Source organism: Citrus sinensis, chromosome 2 (genome assembly GCF_022201045.2).
Source record: "Citrus sinensis cultivar Valencia sweet orange chromosome 2, DVS_A1.0, whole genome shotgun sequence".
In the NCBI taxonomy this organism is placed as follows: domain Eukaryota; kingdom Viridiplantae; phylum Streptophyta; class Magnoliopsida; order Sapindales; family Rutaceae; genus Citrus; species Citrus sinensis.
In genome coordinates, this window is record NC_068557.1 from 23698059 (window position 1) to 23713073 (window position 15015).

The following is a 15015-nucleotide window of genomic DNA, read 5'->3' on the forward strand; positions in this document are numbered from 1 at the left end:
AATAAAATTGGGATGGGCTGATTTACTCAGACAAGAAATCAGCCCAGCAATAAAACCTAAATTAGGGTTAGGGTTTTTTTTATCTGTCTATATAAAAAAAGCAAGCTGGTTTTACTTCTGATCTGAGCTAGCTGAGTGTTTGTCTCGTCGTCCGCCGCAGTTAGGTACTTTTCTTTATCTTTACCTGTTTCCCCCCCCCCCCCCCCCCCCCCCCCAAATATTTCTTTGCAGTTACTGTTGTTGCTATTGAAATAAATAAATCTTGTGGTGGAATTGTTTTTGAAATGTCTCTGATGATGTTTAACTATATTAACTTTCGTTCTACTGAGAAAACAATTATGCGGAATCCATATGGCGACCTGAACTGAGGAGACTGTTTATGTGCTTTGCTTCTTTTTCATTTATCAGTCTTATTTTTATCGCTCCGTTTCATAAATGAGACTCGTGTTATTTTGTGCTTTATTTTTCGTACTTTTTAGGCTATTTTTTGGGCGATATATTTTGAGTTTTATATAAAATTTTAATGTTCCCGAACCAGTGTTGTGTTTAATTTAAGCTGTCTCTGATGATGATTGAAAAAAAATACTTTCGTTCTTCCGAGATGATACATGCGGAAACATTTTGGAGACCTGAACTGAAGAGGCTTACATATACATGTGTGTATTCCCAATCTGGTCCGGTATTTTAAAATGTGGGAAAGTCCGGAAAAGCTCTAAACCATGGTTTAAAACTTAAAGCTCATAAACGTTTCTCTGACTTTCTCGCACTTTAAAATTTCGAATTAGAATATTTCTAATATATATATAAGTTTTTAACCGAAGACACTCAAGTGATGGAACTTGTTCTCTGTTGCAGCATTGCCGTGGATCCCGTCATTTGAAAAGTAGAACAATTTTTTTTTTTAATTCTTAGAATTTTTTAGCTCAAAAAGTTGTTTTTAAGGTTTATAGCTATTATGGCCTTCATTTTGTTATCTCCATCATGTACAGTGGATTGGGCATTGGAGATCTTATCTCTTGTGATGTTCAAAATGAAAAACTTTCGTTCTCCTGAGCTTGATAATGCTGAAAATCTTTGGAGACCTGAGCTGAAGAGTTTTACTCAAGATCTTCCATGTCATGGCTACCTAAATTTAAGTTTCCAGCTCTTATTGACTATTATTGTATTACTTATTTGTTTTCCATGGTAGTCAATTTGATCAATGGGATTGGTAAAAAAAATGTGCAGCCCTGTTTAGAAATGATGATAATAGATTATTACTTTAACAATTGCTGTTTTTGTTTTGCTTCTGTTGTTTTTGGATTTTGTCATACGTTTGGTCTACACTTGATATGTGTTTTTAAGTAAAACTTTAATGAGCAATCATTTAGCTGTGGGAGGTAATGATTGTCTTAGTGCCCACCTTTTCAGTACTCGATTAATGTTGATGATTTCAGTTGGCTTGTGGATCTTTAACAAACTTTCAAAGTGTATAGATTTGTTTAATTTGTGAATTTTGATTGTTGCCTTAATTTTTAATGTCTCAAATTAGAACTGTTCAGATTTTGCTGTTGTACAGAACAGTTTGTCAGTTTTAAGTGATGTTTTATTTTTGTGTGTTTCCTTGACAGGTTGTCGTTCAGTCTTGGCTTGAAGAAGCAAATTGTCAAACATGAGGTACCAAATTTTTCTGTTTTCCCTTATAGTTGTAATAATTCATTGTTTTTTTACTTCTAATCTTCTGATGCTAATTTTCCTCTGTTTCTTGTAATGTCTCAATTAGCAGTCGGCCGATGGAGGAAGATGTAAGTGTCTTCTGCTATTTGCGTACATGCACATCTCACTCATAATTGTCCATGTCGCCATTTTGTTCATTACCAAATGTTTATAAAGTTCATTCAATTGATTGCCGCAGAATGTCAAAAATGAGGAAGAGGAATTCAACACAGGTCCACTTTCTGTTTTGATGATGAGTGTTAAAAACAATACCCAGGTAATTTTCTTGAATAATTGATGATTCTCAGCTGTCTCCTGAACAGACTGTTCTTGTACTAAAAAGCAACCTGTTTTCACTTGTACTGCAGGTGCTTATTAACTGTCGGAACAACAAGAAGCTTCTTGGTCGTGTGAGAGCTTTTGATCGTCACTGCAATATGGTTCTTGAGAATGTCAGGGAGATGTGGACTGAGGTTGGTTATCGATGATGATTTATACTGTCTACAATTTAATTTTTACCTTCAGTTAAATAACATTGGATTCCTTTTGTCTAGTTGCCTAAGACTGGGAAAGGCAAGAAAAAGGCTCTTCCAGTTAACAAGGATAGATTCATCAGTAAGATGTTTCTCCGAGGAGATTCTGTGATCATTGTTCTTAGGAATCCCAAGTGAAGTACACACCTAGCTTGACAGCCTCAGCAATTTTAACGAAAGATCTATATGGACAATACTGTTTGTGATGGGTAAAAAATGAGCCAGCAAGCCTAGATTTGTTTGAAGGATGTTCGCATGGTATTTGTGCAATTGTGCTGCCAAGTTTGGGAGATTGGTTGGAGTATCTTAGGTGTCCTGACATAAGGGTGACTTTTTTGGTGTGTTGTAAATTCAATGGACTAGAGATGTTATGGTGTGTAGCTCTTTACTATTTTCTACTTCTAATGCTCGTTTACTTTTATTAAAATCTTGATCTGTAATATTGAGCCATAAGCCTTGTGATTCCCTACTCGACTCCTGCATATACAATAGTTTCATTTGTTACTTACTCTCAACACCCAGTTTCCACTGCGACTTTAAGATCTTTTGTCAACTCCTCTTGAATGGAACTCTGGACAATATTTCTGCAATGCCTTCAATAACATTAGTTGTTACGGGACATTATTCTCTCTCTCTCTCTCGTCTCCAACAAGATTCCTATTTCCTAACACCTTAATCTTTATAGGGGTATTGTTTCAACTAATATAAAAGAAATACTACTCTGACTAAATGAACCGCGCCTACATCCATCGTGTGTTATCAAACAAAATGGCATGGTGGGGTTCATTTCCTGGGAGAGTATCATTTCACTGCTTCTTAAAATAATGAATCTCACTAGCAACATTTAAATTACAGATTTGTCACAAGCGTAGGCCGTCAAGCTTACAATAAAAAATCACCCCTCCCACAGAGATTTTCAATCAATTGCAGACCATACTCTTCTTTCGGCTGTTCAATACAATTTGCTTTAAGAAATTTTCTCCATATATTATTTATTAGCCTACCAGAACACAAAGAAGCAGTTGACCTTGCTGCTCTCGGCCGGCACACGCCTTTACTTAATCTTGTGTGGTCTTTGCTTCTAACTTAAACGCGATATAGAGCTATTTTGTGGAGCCCTTTTGGTATGATGAGATAATATTAAGGGGTGATCATTCTCATGATGATTGAGGCTGAATAGATGCACAAATGCTTGATTATTAGACACGTTGGATATAAGGATTTTGCTCCATTTCTTAGATCTAATTATTAGTAAGACACAAAGTTTTTAAGGTTAAGATGAACGAGATGAGAATTAGGGGTGGGCATATCGGATTTCGGTTTGGGTTTCAACCCGATTGGGTTGGAGAATTGAACCCAATCGGGTTGAAAAGGCCAACCCGAACCGAACCGAACCGAATTAAATTCGGTTCGGTTCGGGTTCGTAATTCGGATCGGATTAGGTTGGTAATTCGGGTTAGAACAGGTTGGAATAATTTAATCCACAAATTCTACCAAAAACCACTTAAAATTCAAAAATCTCAAACCCAAACATCCTTAACAACATTTCAACAAGTCTTTTTTAAGTTAATAAAACATAAAACATGTAGTTAAAGAGATTTTTTTTGTTTAATATATATATATATATATATATATATATATATATATTAAAAGCCAAAACTTTAAAAAAAAAAATTCAACCCATTCGGATTAAAATTCGGTTCGGGTTCAAATGGGTTGGTAGTTTGAATCCGTTTGCGTTAACCCGATCCGAACGCCCACCCCTAATGAGAATGAATTGGAGAAAGTCCCACTCCTTTTCATATCACAATAACAAACTTACATGTAAAAGTTCTTCTCAAATGATATAATTTCTTTTTTTGTTATATGGAGATTTAATAATAACCAACAAGCTCCTTTTTTTTCCTATTTACAATATTATATTAATTTGTTTTTAAAAAAACAATATATAAAGGGGAAATTGCATCTGGGGCGTTTTCAAACCAAAATTTGAGCAAAATGCTATTATTTTATCTTAGTTATTTATGTATTTCCAATCTTGATGAGGATGGTCGAAAGAATTATGGTATAGTTGATTCTCCCACCTTGAAGAAAACGAACATGTGTCCTCCACCCACATTAATTTAACAATTCATTTATTAGAAAAATTTATTTTCTGGCCTAAGAAGTTGGAGATATATGAAAAAGTAATTAAAATTAGAATATCCTTCCAATAAATAAATAAACAAAAGATGATGATGACTCAGACGCAATAAGCACACGTCCTCCACTGGCCTCTGCACTTTATAGGTACGACCATTATGAATGAGAAAAGTTTCCATATTCTTTCTTGTTTTAGCATGTCATAATTGCTAAGCCTCACAATCCCACTTAATAAAGTTAGTGTAAATGTATGTATGGGAAGAAACATTTTTTTTCTTTAAAATTATATTTTTAGTACCATACAATCAGATTGCAACCATAGTTTTTGAAACCCTAGATTGGCATAAAACAAGTGTGTGTGTGAGAATGTATATATATAGCCGATTTAGTGCACGCCATCGTGCATGTTATGTATGGTTGGGTCTCGCATTCTGGCTCCTTCTCTAATGGGAGCATGCCATGTGCATTAGATCATATATGCACACACACACACACACACACACACGCACATATAAATAGTTGTTTATATAGAATTCAGCATGGTGATTGGTGACTGGTGTGTGTTGGTTCAGCTATTACAAAATCTAGCATTGTAAAAAAGATTTAAATTTTGAATTTACTCCTAAAAGAGTAGGAAGCTGGGTCTGATTTTAAATGTACGTAACATTTAAACGCAAGATTAGAAGTACATTATTATGAGCAAGAGTGATTTAGCTGCTTCCAAGCAACGATAAGATTTTAAGTAAACTCATTCATCTATAAATACATGTAGGGCAAATACCTCTTCTGGCCGCCCAAGACTAGCTAACTAGAAGTTCAATCCTGGCTGATATCTCATGTGTAAACGAAACCCAAGTAAAAACAACAAACACAGAATCATTGAGTTGGCACCAACACATACTAAAATAATAATAATTAAAAAGTTTGAAGCCCGTGGTTGATCAGTTCTTATCTTTGTCTAATTGTTCTTTAGCATGCGTGTGTGTAAGATAAAAATATATATATATATATATATATATATATATATATGCATGATATGTCAGCAAGGCGTGTGGCTAGAGCATGGTAGAGTCAAGCAGATAATACGGGCCAGTTGGTACATGAAAAATATTAATTAATTTAGAAAAGTCACAGAGAATCTCGCCCTTTTTCGTCTTTTTTAATGGAGTGCGTGTGCCTACCACAAGCAAGAAAAACAAAATATATAGTAAAGAAAAAATCTTTTGATGATCACAGCTTTTCCAGGGCCTCATCACGTTCTTCAAATTTAATCACTGTATACTCTGTGTGTGTGTGTGCACATTCAGATTCTGATGAGGTGAGAGGTGGGGCTCTATATAAACCATGGCCGTTCATCTTATCTTTAGGCTGGCCTTTATACTGTACTATAGTGATAAAAAGCTGAAAGAAAAAGTCTTTTTTTTTTTTTTTGGGTATGTATTATATGTTTGAATAATGGTTGGCGGCAAAGATGAATGAGACCTGCTCCCAATTTTTGATCTCAAAGTGGACTAATTTTTTTTGTTTTATTGATTAATTATTCCTCTTTCAATTTGGTTGGTAGGTATAACTTTTTATTTTTTTATGGCGAAATTTTCAGATCGAGCTCATTGCTTGTTCAATTTCTTGTACTGTTTGGCCCGAAAACAAAATGGGGAATTTCTTTTTTTTTTTTTTTTTTGAGAAACAAAATGAAAAGAAAAGGGAGGAAAAGTTTGGTACTTGAAAATAAATTATGTGGTAGTGGAACAACCTAACAAGCTGATCATAAATTAAAATTATGCATAATGGAACTATGGAAGAACAGTATTCACGATGATTAAAAAAGAATATATATTCGGCATGCAAATGAAAGAGAACCACATGGCTAATTTGAGAGATATTCTGGAGTACATAGGAGGTATTATATTTAATTAATTTATGTATGACTTGTGTAATTTAATTAAATATAGTTATTAATTACATAGTGATTTTTCATAATAAATACACCCATAGCATATATGTATAAGGTCATTTTTGGAATTGAAGTGTTGTAGTTAAAAGCTACAACAATTGTTAAAAAAACTACAACTATAAAATTAATAGAATGCAATAAATACAGTTTTTAAATAATAACTTTGACATAATTAATATATATATATCAAATCAACCTAACTTATAAATTATAATAGTTAATATTTATCAAACACTTTAATACTGTAGTTTTTAAAGCACAATTATCCAATTTCAATTATAAATCATACATTAATTTGGTGTAGAACCTCTTACGTACTCTCAAATCCTTCCTTATTTGAATTTGTAGCAATTAAAATGATAAACATGAATGGTCATTATTTAAAAACTTCAAAATATTCATTCTTTTAATACTAAAGCAATTTAGAAATAGGATAACCGTAATCATAATAAGAAGATTTTCCATCTCCTTTTGACAAACAATAATCAAAGCCACCATAAACGGTCTAATCCAATTTCAGTTGTTCAATTAGGGTTCACTTGAAAGCATAAAGTTCGAAAGCGCCAGTTAGCAAGATTCTACTTTTCCTTTACTTTTCTTTCTTTTGGGGAAATTCGAATCTATATAAAATCTATAGAATTGTTCCTTATAAACTAAAAATTTGTGACATATAATTGATAGGAATGAATGAAAAACCATAGGAATTAAATAAACTTCCCAAAAATCATAATCCCGACTGCTTTAATGAAATGAAAAACGTGGAAGAATCTTCAAGATATTGCATTCGATCGAATTTTTTCTTTTTCTTTCTAAGTTGTTCAATTATATTTTTTTTTTTGGTTTTTTTTTTTTTACCTGAGCATCAATTTGAGCCACATTTGAATAAATAGGAGTGAATTAAATTCAATTTGTTTCACGTTAATTCTTCGATAATGATATATTTAAATTAAATTAAATTTGTTTCACGTTAATTCAATTTCCGATAAAAAATTATACGCCATCATCTCCTTGTTTAAATTTCATTATTTGTTTCCTTGTGTAATTCTTATCTCCCATCAAAGTCTCAATGACGCTTTTGCTGTTGTCACCGTACGAGGAGTTTGCCTCACACACGCCTCAGGCGGTAAGGCCAAGCGGTCGGGGTATCGCTGTCAAAATGGAAAATTTTCTTCTCATCCTTTTCTTTTCACACGTCTTTTTCATTTCTTCCATAAAAATATAATTCAATCAATGGCAAATGCCGTCGTATCTTCACAAAGCTTGTGCCTAACACACGCCTCTCTCTGTTGGGTCCATCATTTTGATCATATATAATTTTAGGGAGCCCCTATGTTACAATTAATGTAACATACACACTCAACAACAACCACACAAATAATGGGCCCACATAATTTGTGTGGTTGTTGTTGAGTGTGTATGTTACATTAATTGTAACATAGCATTTGCTATAATTTTATTCTAACTACTAATTAAGGTTAAACTTGTTATTGTTGTCAATTAACCTTATTTTAATCCTGTTGTAATATTCTCGGCCCAGTTAGGATTTTTTAATTGAGTAATGATACAACCACAAACTCTTGTACAAACTTATTTTGTACAAACTGATGTGGCATGATAAGATTGGTTGAATTAAATATCACTTAGCCCACATGATTTGTTTTTTTTTAATTTATATTTTCATTCAACCAATGAATTAATACCACGTTAGTTTGTACAAAATAAATTTGTACAAGAGTTTGTGGCTGTATCATTGCTCTTTTTAATTTTAGCAAAATGTATGCATTGATCATAATTATTAAACAAAAATGTATCTAACTCTTGCATAAACATCTGACACTTTTACATTATGAGTGATGATACAACAAAAAATTTTTGTACAAACTGATGTTACATTAATTCATTGGTTAAATGAAAATATAAAATAATAAAAATAAATCATGTGGATCAAGAGATATTTAATTCAACCAATTACATCAGTTTATACAAGAGTTTATGGCTATCATTACTCTTACATTATATGCATATAAGAGGCACCAATTATTATTAGGTTAGGCTAAATGATTACATTGTTTCCCCTATATATATGCCATTAACTTCTCTTCATTTCACCAAGATCTCCAAGTGAATTAAGCGAGAGTGAGAAAGAATTCATTAGTAGTATTACTGAGAGCTAAGAAATAATTAATTAATTGAGCGCCAAAAAAAAAAAAAAAGGAAAGAAAATGGCAGCAAGTAGTTACACGGCTCCAGAGAAGCAAAAGCCGCTCTTAGAATTAGAAGAGCATGAGGAGAAGCATTTCACGTCCAGTGAGATTGTCCGTGATATTATCATTGGTGTTTCGGACGGCCTTACCGTTCCTTTCGCCCTCGCCGCCGGTTTGTCCGGAGCCGACGTGCCCTCCTCCATCATTCTCATCGCTGGCATCGCTGAAGTTGCTGCCGGTGCTGTCTCCATGGGGCTTGGGGGGTAATCTTTTATTATTTAGTTCCACAAATATCTTTCATCTAATTCATGAATTTTTCAACCGTTTAGTTTCTATTGTAATTACGTTATATGAGATTACAACTCTTCATATCTTTGCTTAATGTGTCCATTCATTTCAGGTATTTAGCTGCAAAAAGTGAAGCTGATCACTACGTGAGGGAACTAAAGCGAGAACAAGAAGAGATCATTAATGCCCCTGACATAGGTTTATTTAGAATGCTAGCTAGCCAGCTATCCAGCTCTCCAGCTCTCCAGCTTAATTATTTCTCTTTTTTTGGTTTTTTTCACCCCTTCTTTTGGCTTGATCATGTAATTAATTAGTTTTGCATTCAATTTCATGCATGCAGAGGCTGCTGAGTGTGCAGAAATTCTAGCACAGTATGGGGCAGAGCCTCATGAGTATGAAGGAGTGGTCAATGCTTTAAAGAGGAACCCAAAACATTGGCTTGATTTCATGATGAAGTAAGCATATGTATTATTTTGTTTTAATTTGTGGATTATGTTAGTCAAGTGTAACACCATTAAGCCAAAGAAAGTTATTAAATTACTTTCTTTTAGTGTAACACCAACACTAAAAATGCACATTTTTCACACCAAATTACTATTTCATCCCCAACCCATTTACACTAAATTTGACACCAAAAAAAAATATTCTTCTTTTTCTTTTTTTAATTATCAAGAATTAATTCAATTAACATAATAAATATTACTATTAATATAAATAATTAAGTAATAAGTAATTTTATATCGATTAACAAAACAAATATAGAAAATTATTAAATTTGCATTTAATTAACTAAATTAGTACATTATGAAAACTAAACATTAAATTAATATAGAAATATACAATAACAATAATAATACTCTATTTATTTGAATTACTAAATTTATCCCATAAATGATCAAGTAATGCATTTTAGAGTACAATGTGATCCTCTTTATCCTAAATTATTAAATAATTATTCTAATTTATGCAAGTAGTAATAGCTTTTTAATTTGTGTTAATTTAATTTTGTATTTTTAATTTTGTAATATGTAATCTAGTAATTAATGTTTTTGGCATTTTATTTTTATTATTAATTTTTGTGTTGAATATTTTTTATTTAAAATATTAGTATAATATTCAGAAATTAAAAAATGAAATAAAAATAATAACAAAAAAATAATAATAACTTAAAATATTATATAAAATAAGACATATATGTAAATAAGAAAAAATAATAAGAATATTCGAGACTTTTTTCTACCACTAAATGAATAGTATTGCACTATATTATTTGGTGTAATACTATTCATAACATCATTTTGGTGTTACATTGGATAAATATTTTATACTAAAAATAGTGTAAAAGGTGGTTTGGTATTAGTTTTGATATCACATTAGAGATGGATAAAAGATCTTTTTTTTATCTACCTTTTACTAAAAGCTTTTTCTCTTTATTCTTTCATGCACAGTTTCTCATGCTTATGATGGCTTTTCCTTTTTTTTTTCTTTTTTATATCTGTAGGTTTGAACTTGGATTAGAGAAACCAGATCCAATGAGAGCATTTCAAAGTGCAGTAGCAATTGCCTTATCTTACATAATGGGTGGACTGGTACCACTCTTGCCTTACATGGTGGTTCCAATTGCAAGGGAGGCCATGGTTGCTTCAGTCATACTCACCATTCTAGCATTAATGATCTTTGGCTTTGCCAAAGGTTATTTCACTGGTAACCAGCCCTTCAAGAGCTCCATACAAACTGCCGTCATTGGAGCTGTTGCTTCTGCAGCTGCCTACAGCATAGCTAAAGTTTTTAGAGCCTGATTTTCTTTATTAGCTTTTACTCTCAAATTGGCCTTTCGGCTTGTATGCATATCCTTCTATGTTTAGTGCTTGGCCAAAGTTGTCCACTTGTACGTTTTCATCTACTCATTTCATATTTGCTGCAGAAACTAAAAATAATTATATCTTTAATTCTGATGTTAAAATTAAAAGGTTAGTATTAAAATTTGTATTCCGCCCTCACAGGAATTAACTCGGGATCATTATTCTCTTTTGATCTGATCATATATTGAGCAAATAACTTAATTGGTGATTGATTGTTAATAAATAAAAAACAAAAGAAATTAAATATTATCCACACACTACCACTAAAAGACACATGACAAAAGGTTTTTAAAAGCTCAGTAGAGCTTAGATTAAGAGAATCATATTCCATTAACTCGTGTTGTATCTACACTGAAAACGATAAAATTAAATAATTAATTGACTTAATAAAAAAATAAAATATTATGATGAAATCGCATCATATATAACACATCATTTGAGATATATAATAGCATTACTTGTCCTCTAAACTCAAATAGCACATGGATATAGAGTTGCAACTTAAAACTATGTTATTATCCAATTTCATATTCACTAACCTTTAATCAATTATTTAATTTTTGCTCCCACGATAACCATCACAATGAATTATTTACCCCATACTTTTTAGGAAATTAGTGGAGCGCCATCCAAGTGATTTTTTTTTTTTTTAAGGATGGAGGAAGATCTTGGCAACAACATTAATTATTATAAGCTATCTCCAACTTCATTTTACCTTTTGTTCCTTATCAAGACTCAAGAGCCTTCTGTCTGTTTTCAGGTGAATGATATGGTATATATGGCAAGAATTTTTTTGGTTGAAACGATATTAATCATCTTTTCCCTTTTTAAACATTTTTTTTTATGTTATACACAATTCAAATCAAAGTGAAATATAATTGAAATCCATTTAAATTTACAATCAATCCAACATATATAAGTCCAATACAACTAATCTTTATTGAAGCCTAATTTAATAATAACTCTCACAGCTACTAGGATGAGTCGAACCATTCATCTTACATCATAGGGGAGAAGGCACCAACTTATCCAACCAAGAGATTATTGACTTTTGATCAAATTATTAATTACTCTAATTAATGAAGGTTAAGTTGGGTCTGGCCCTAAACATTAGACGCCAAAAATAATAGACACTCATTAATTATTGGTATCAAATTATATATATAACATCTTCCAAACTTTTGAGTATTGTTGATTATTTTATTTCAAATTTTAATTCTAAGGATAATTTGGTAGCCTAAGAGCATCTCCAAAAGTCTCTATAAATTTTACTCTTCAAATACCTATGTGGCAAATAGAAGGATGAAAAAATATGATATTATCTAAAAGGCTCTTCAAATAAAATAAGTTAATATTATTTTAATCAAATAATTATTTTTTTAAGGGAAATTATCATTCGTGTACCCTAAAGATGTACTTTTATCACACATAGTATAACATTTGAAGGTGTATCACTCATCCACCCAAAAATGCCAAAATGTATCTACCCACCACTATTCCGCCAGCCACCGTTTGCAAGAAGTTATGTCATAAGGGTAAAATTATCTTTTATAATAGCAGAAGCTTTGATTGAAAATGACATGTCGTTCAACACTGGATGACGATGTCGTTCGCTGCAGAACGACATCGTTTCATTAATATAAAACGATGTCGTTTCAATGGAGCTAAAACATAACAATGAAATGACGTCGTTTCATTGTAATTGAGACCCAAACCAATGTGAAAGGAAAGAAATTCTTAGCAAACATTTGAGAGAACGCTTCCAGCAGAGAGAAAGCTTCCATCTACTGAAAATAATCAGCCGCTCTTGCCTATTTCCGTAGACTTTTCACCAAATACATTAAATGCCCTCAAGATTTAAATAAGTGTAGCTGACGTTTATGGAGTTTGATTTGAAGATTTAGCTTGTTTTGCTCGAAGACAGCAAGTGAAGCATCAGTTGTTGGGTATGTTCATATATCAAGCATGTTTCATGCAATATATCTTTTATTTAATGAATAGATGTACGATATTGTAATAAATTATTTGAATTTGTATCTTTTTATTTCTATTAGAAACCCTAAAGTGCAGAAAATTACAAAATGGGTTGTGGTTTATGTGGGTAATGTTTTTGCATGTTAAAATTAAAACAAAGTGCATTTAAATAATATTGGTTTTGGTTTTCATGGGACTGTTTTTATATGTTAATTGAAATCATTTTTTGCTGTTATATGCATTCGGTTGTATGTTAATGGTAATGTGTGTTTACTTAACTGTGGTATGATGATGTTTATTTCGTGTTTTATTTTTTAAAAAACTTGAGTTTGCATTTATAAGTATGCCCTGTTTTGTTTGGTGTCACAACAGACATGTCTCCAATGGACTTAGTAATTTCTTTCAGAGGAGAAAAAAACAATATTGGCTTGATTCATCCTGAAGATTTTACTGTTGATAGAATAAGAACTGAGGCATTGAAGATAACTAGTGTACATGGGTTAGATGAAGTTGGAAAAATCATATTAAATATGATGAATCCAGAGAACAAAGTGAAAATTGTGTTAGATTCTGATTTTGGGTTAAAATGCTTAACTGGGATCCATAATTTGATGGGCTTAACTACATTTGAAGTTGATGGCATTCCAGTTTTATGCCCTCAATATCCAAATTCTCTGTTAATACATTCATTGTTGTTTAACCTAGGAATATAGTTGCCTTCAGAAGTCATTAATACATTGAATAATCATTTTACTATTGTAGATTTACAAATAAGCACACCAAAAGTTAGCCATTCAATTAAAGATGAAGATGATTTATTATCGAACCGATCAGATAAAAGAATTCATAGTGATGGTGATGATGATGAGGAAGTTGTTGTGCAGCCACCACCTATTGAAGATGATTTACTATCAGATTGGTCAGAGATTAACAATGATGATGGTGGTGGTGAACCATATGTTGGGTACACAAATGATATTGAGCCTGTTGAGGATAGCGATGATAATGAGGGCAGTAATAGTGATGCTGATGTATTACTGGATGATGATGCCAGGGAAGTTGAAATGGTTGTTAACTCTTCAGATGAAGACAAAAATGCTGGCAGTGTGTAGTTTAGTGTTTATTTAGAGAAATATGAGTATAAATTAGATGCTGATGGGATTCATAGGCTAATAATGGGTGATGTGTTTATAGATGTGGGTCATTTTAGGCAAGTGTTGCATGATATGATGGTTAGGAAAGGGTTTAACATTAACATAAAATATAGTGAATCAAGGAGATATTATGCAACTTGTAAGGAGCATGGCTGTCCATAGTTTGTCAATGGTGGAAGATTGAATGAAAGAAATGGTTTTTGGTTGCGAGGGTATCACAAAAAGCATGAGTGTAGGCTTACGAAGCAATCTGTGAAAGTGGCCTCTACGTGGATTGCTGAAATGATAGAAGGACATGTTGCTATTGATCCTAATGTCATGATATCTCTTCTCAAGACTTATATGCAGGAAAAATTCATATTGAAGATTGAGAAGCTGACAATGTTTAGGGCTAGAGAAAAAGCAAGGATTCTGGTGTATGGTGATCAATCTAAGGGCTATTAAAAGTTGTTTCAGTATGCTGCAGTTATTCATTAGGCTAATCTAGGACCTATGTGCAAGGTGCTTTGTGATACAGTCAATTATCCTGAAAAATATCTGTTTCAGAGAATCTTTATTGCTTTTCTAGCACAAAAAAAATACTTTTCTGAATGTTTATAGACAGTTTATTAGAATAGATTGATGCCACTTGAAGGGGAAATATGGTGGAGTATTGTTGGCTGTTGTTGCTGCAGATGCTAATAAAGAGATTGTCCCATTGGCATTATTTGTATGCGAGATTGAGAATACTGAAATATAGAGTTAGTTTCTTGAACACTTACACAATTATTTTGATGATGGAAGGCATGTAACATTCATTAGTAATAGACAAAAGGGGCTATTGAATGCAATCCCAAACACATGGCCTTTTACATATCACAGGGCATGTTGTAGGCATGTGTATGCTAACTTTGCCAGAGACCATGCTGGTGCCAAATTACGAAATCTTTTCTGGAGGGCAGCTAAGAGCAGCAACAAACATGATTTTGATGAGGCAATGGCACTGATCAAAGATGAAAAGATAGAAGCTTATAATTAGTTGGAAAGAGAACTGCAGGGGTACACTTTGTCTATGCATGCATATGACAGAAACTGCAAGATAGAGAGAACTGATAATAATGCGTCTGAATGCTTTAACAATTGGATTTTGCCTTATAGAGATAGGCTTGTTTTGTCAATGCTTGAGGAGATTAGATGCAGACTTATGAAGAGATTTACAAAGAGAATAAA

General features: G+C 32.4%; 2 protein-coding genes and 3 non-coding genes across 6 annotated transcripts; all 5 read left to right on the forward strand.

The window, feature by feature from the left end:
- The first annotated feature begins 65 nt into the window (after nt 1-65).
- Nucleotides 66-2743, forward strand: LOC102610531 (uncharacterized). Of its 2 annotated transcripts, none has more exons than XM_052435420.1 (6): nt 66-164; nt 1611-1656; nt 1766-1784; nt 1895-1972; nt 2064-2168; nt 2250-2743. In XM_052435420.1, the coding sequence occupies exons 2-6, from the start codon at nt 1652-1654 to the stop codon at nt 2364-2366; spliced, it is 324 nt and encodes a 107-aa protein (XP_052291380.1). In that variant the 5' UTR covers nt 66-164; nt 1611-1651; the 3' UTR covers nt 2367-2743. The 2 variants fall into 2 exon arrangements, with proteins under 2 accessions (XP_052291380.1, XP_052291379.1); XM_052435419.1 differs by having other exon boundaries at nt 76-164; nt 1763-1784.
- LOC112497356 (small nucleolar RNA Z159/U59) lies at nt 287-374 on the forward strand. Its single transcript, XR_003064154.1, has one exon. It is a non-coding gene; the product is annotated as a small nucleolar RNA Z159/U59 (small nucleolar RNA).
- On the forward strand, nt 559-644 carry LOC112497355 (small nucleolar RNA Z159/U59). The gene has a single exon (XR_003064153.1). It is a non-coding gene; the product is annotated as a small nucleolar RNA Z159/U59 (small nucleolar RNA).
- LOC112497357 (small nucleolar RNA Z159/U59) lies at nt 1012-1097 on the forward strand. Its single transcript, XR_003064155.1, has one exon. It is a non-coding gene; the product is annotated as a small nucleolar RNA Z159/U59 (small nucleolar RNA).
- A 5727-nt stretch (nt 2744-8470) lies between the features above and the next one.
- On the forward strand, nt 8471-10715 carry LOC102610226 (vacuolar iron transporter 1-like). Its single transcript, XM_006469208.4, has 4 exons — nt 8471-8791; nt 8929-9014; nt 9157-9271; nt 10318-10715. Exons 1-4 carry the CDS (start codon nt 8547-8549, stop codon nt 10613-10615), a joined length of 744 nt encoding a protein of 247 aa, XP_006469271.1. The 5' UTR covers nt 8471-8546; the 3' UTR covers nt 10616-10715.
- Nucleotides 10716-15015: the final 4300 nt, after the last annotated feature.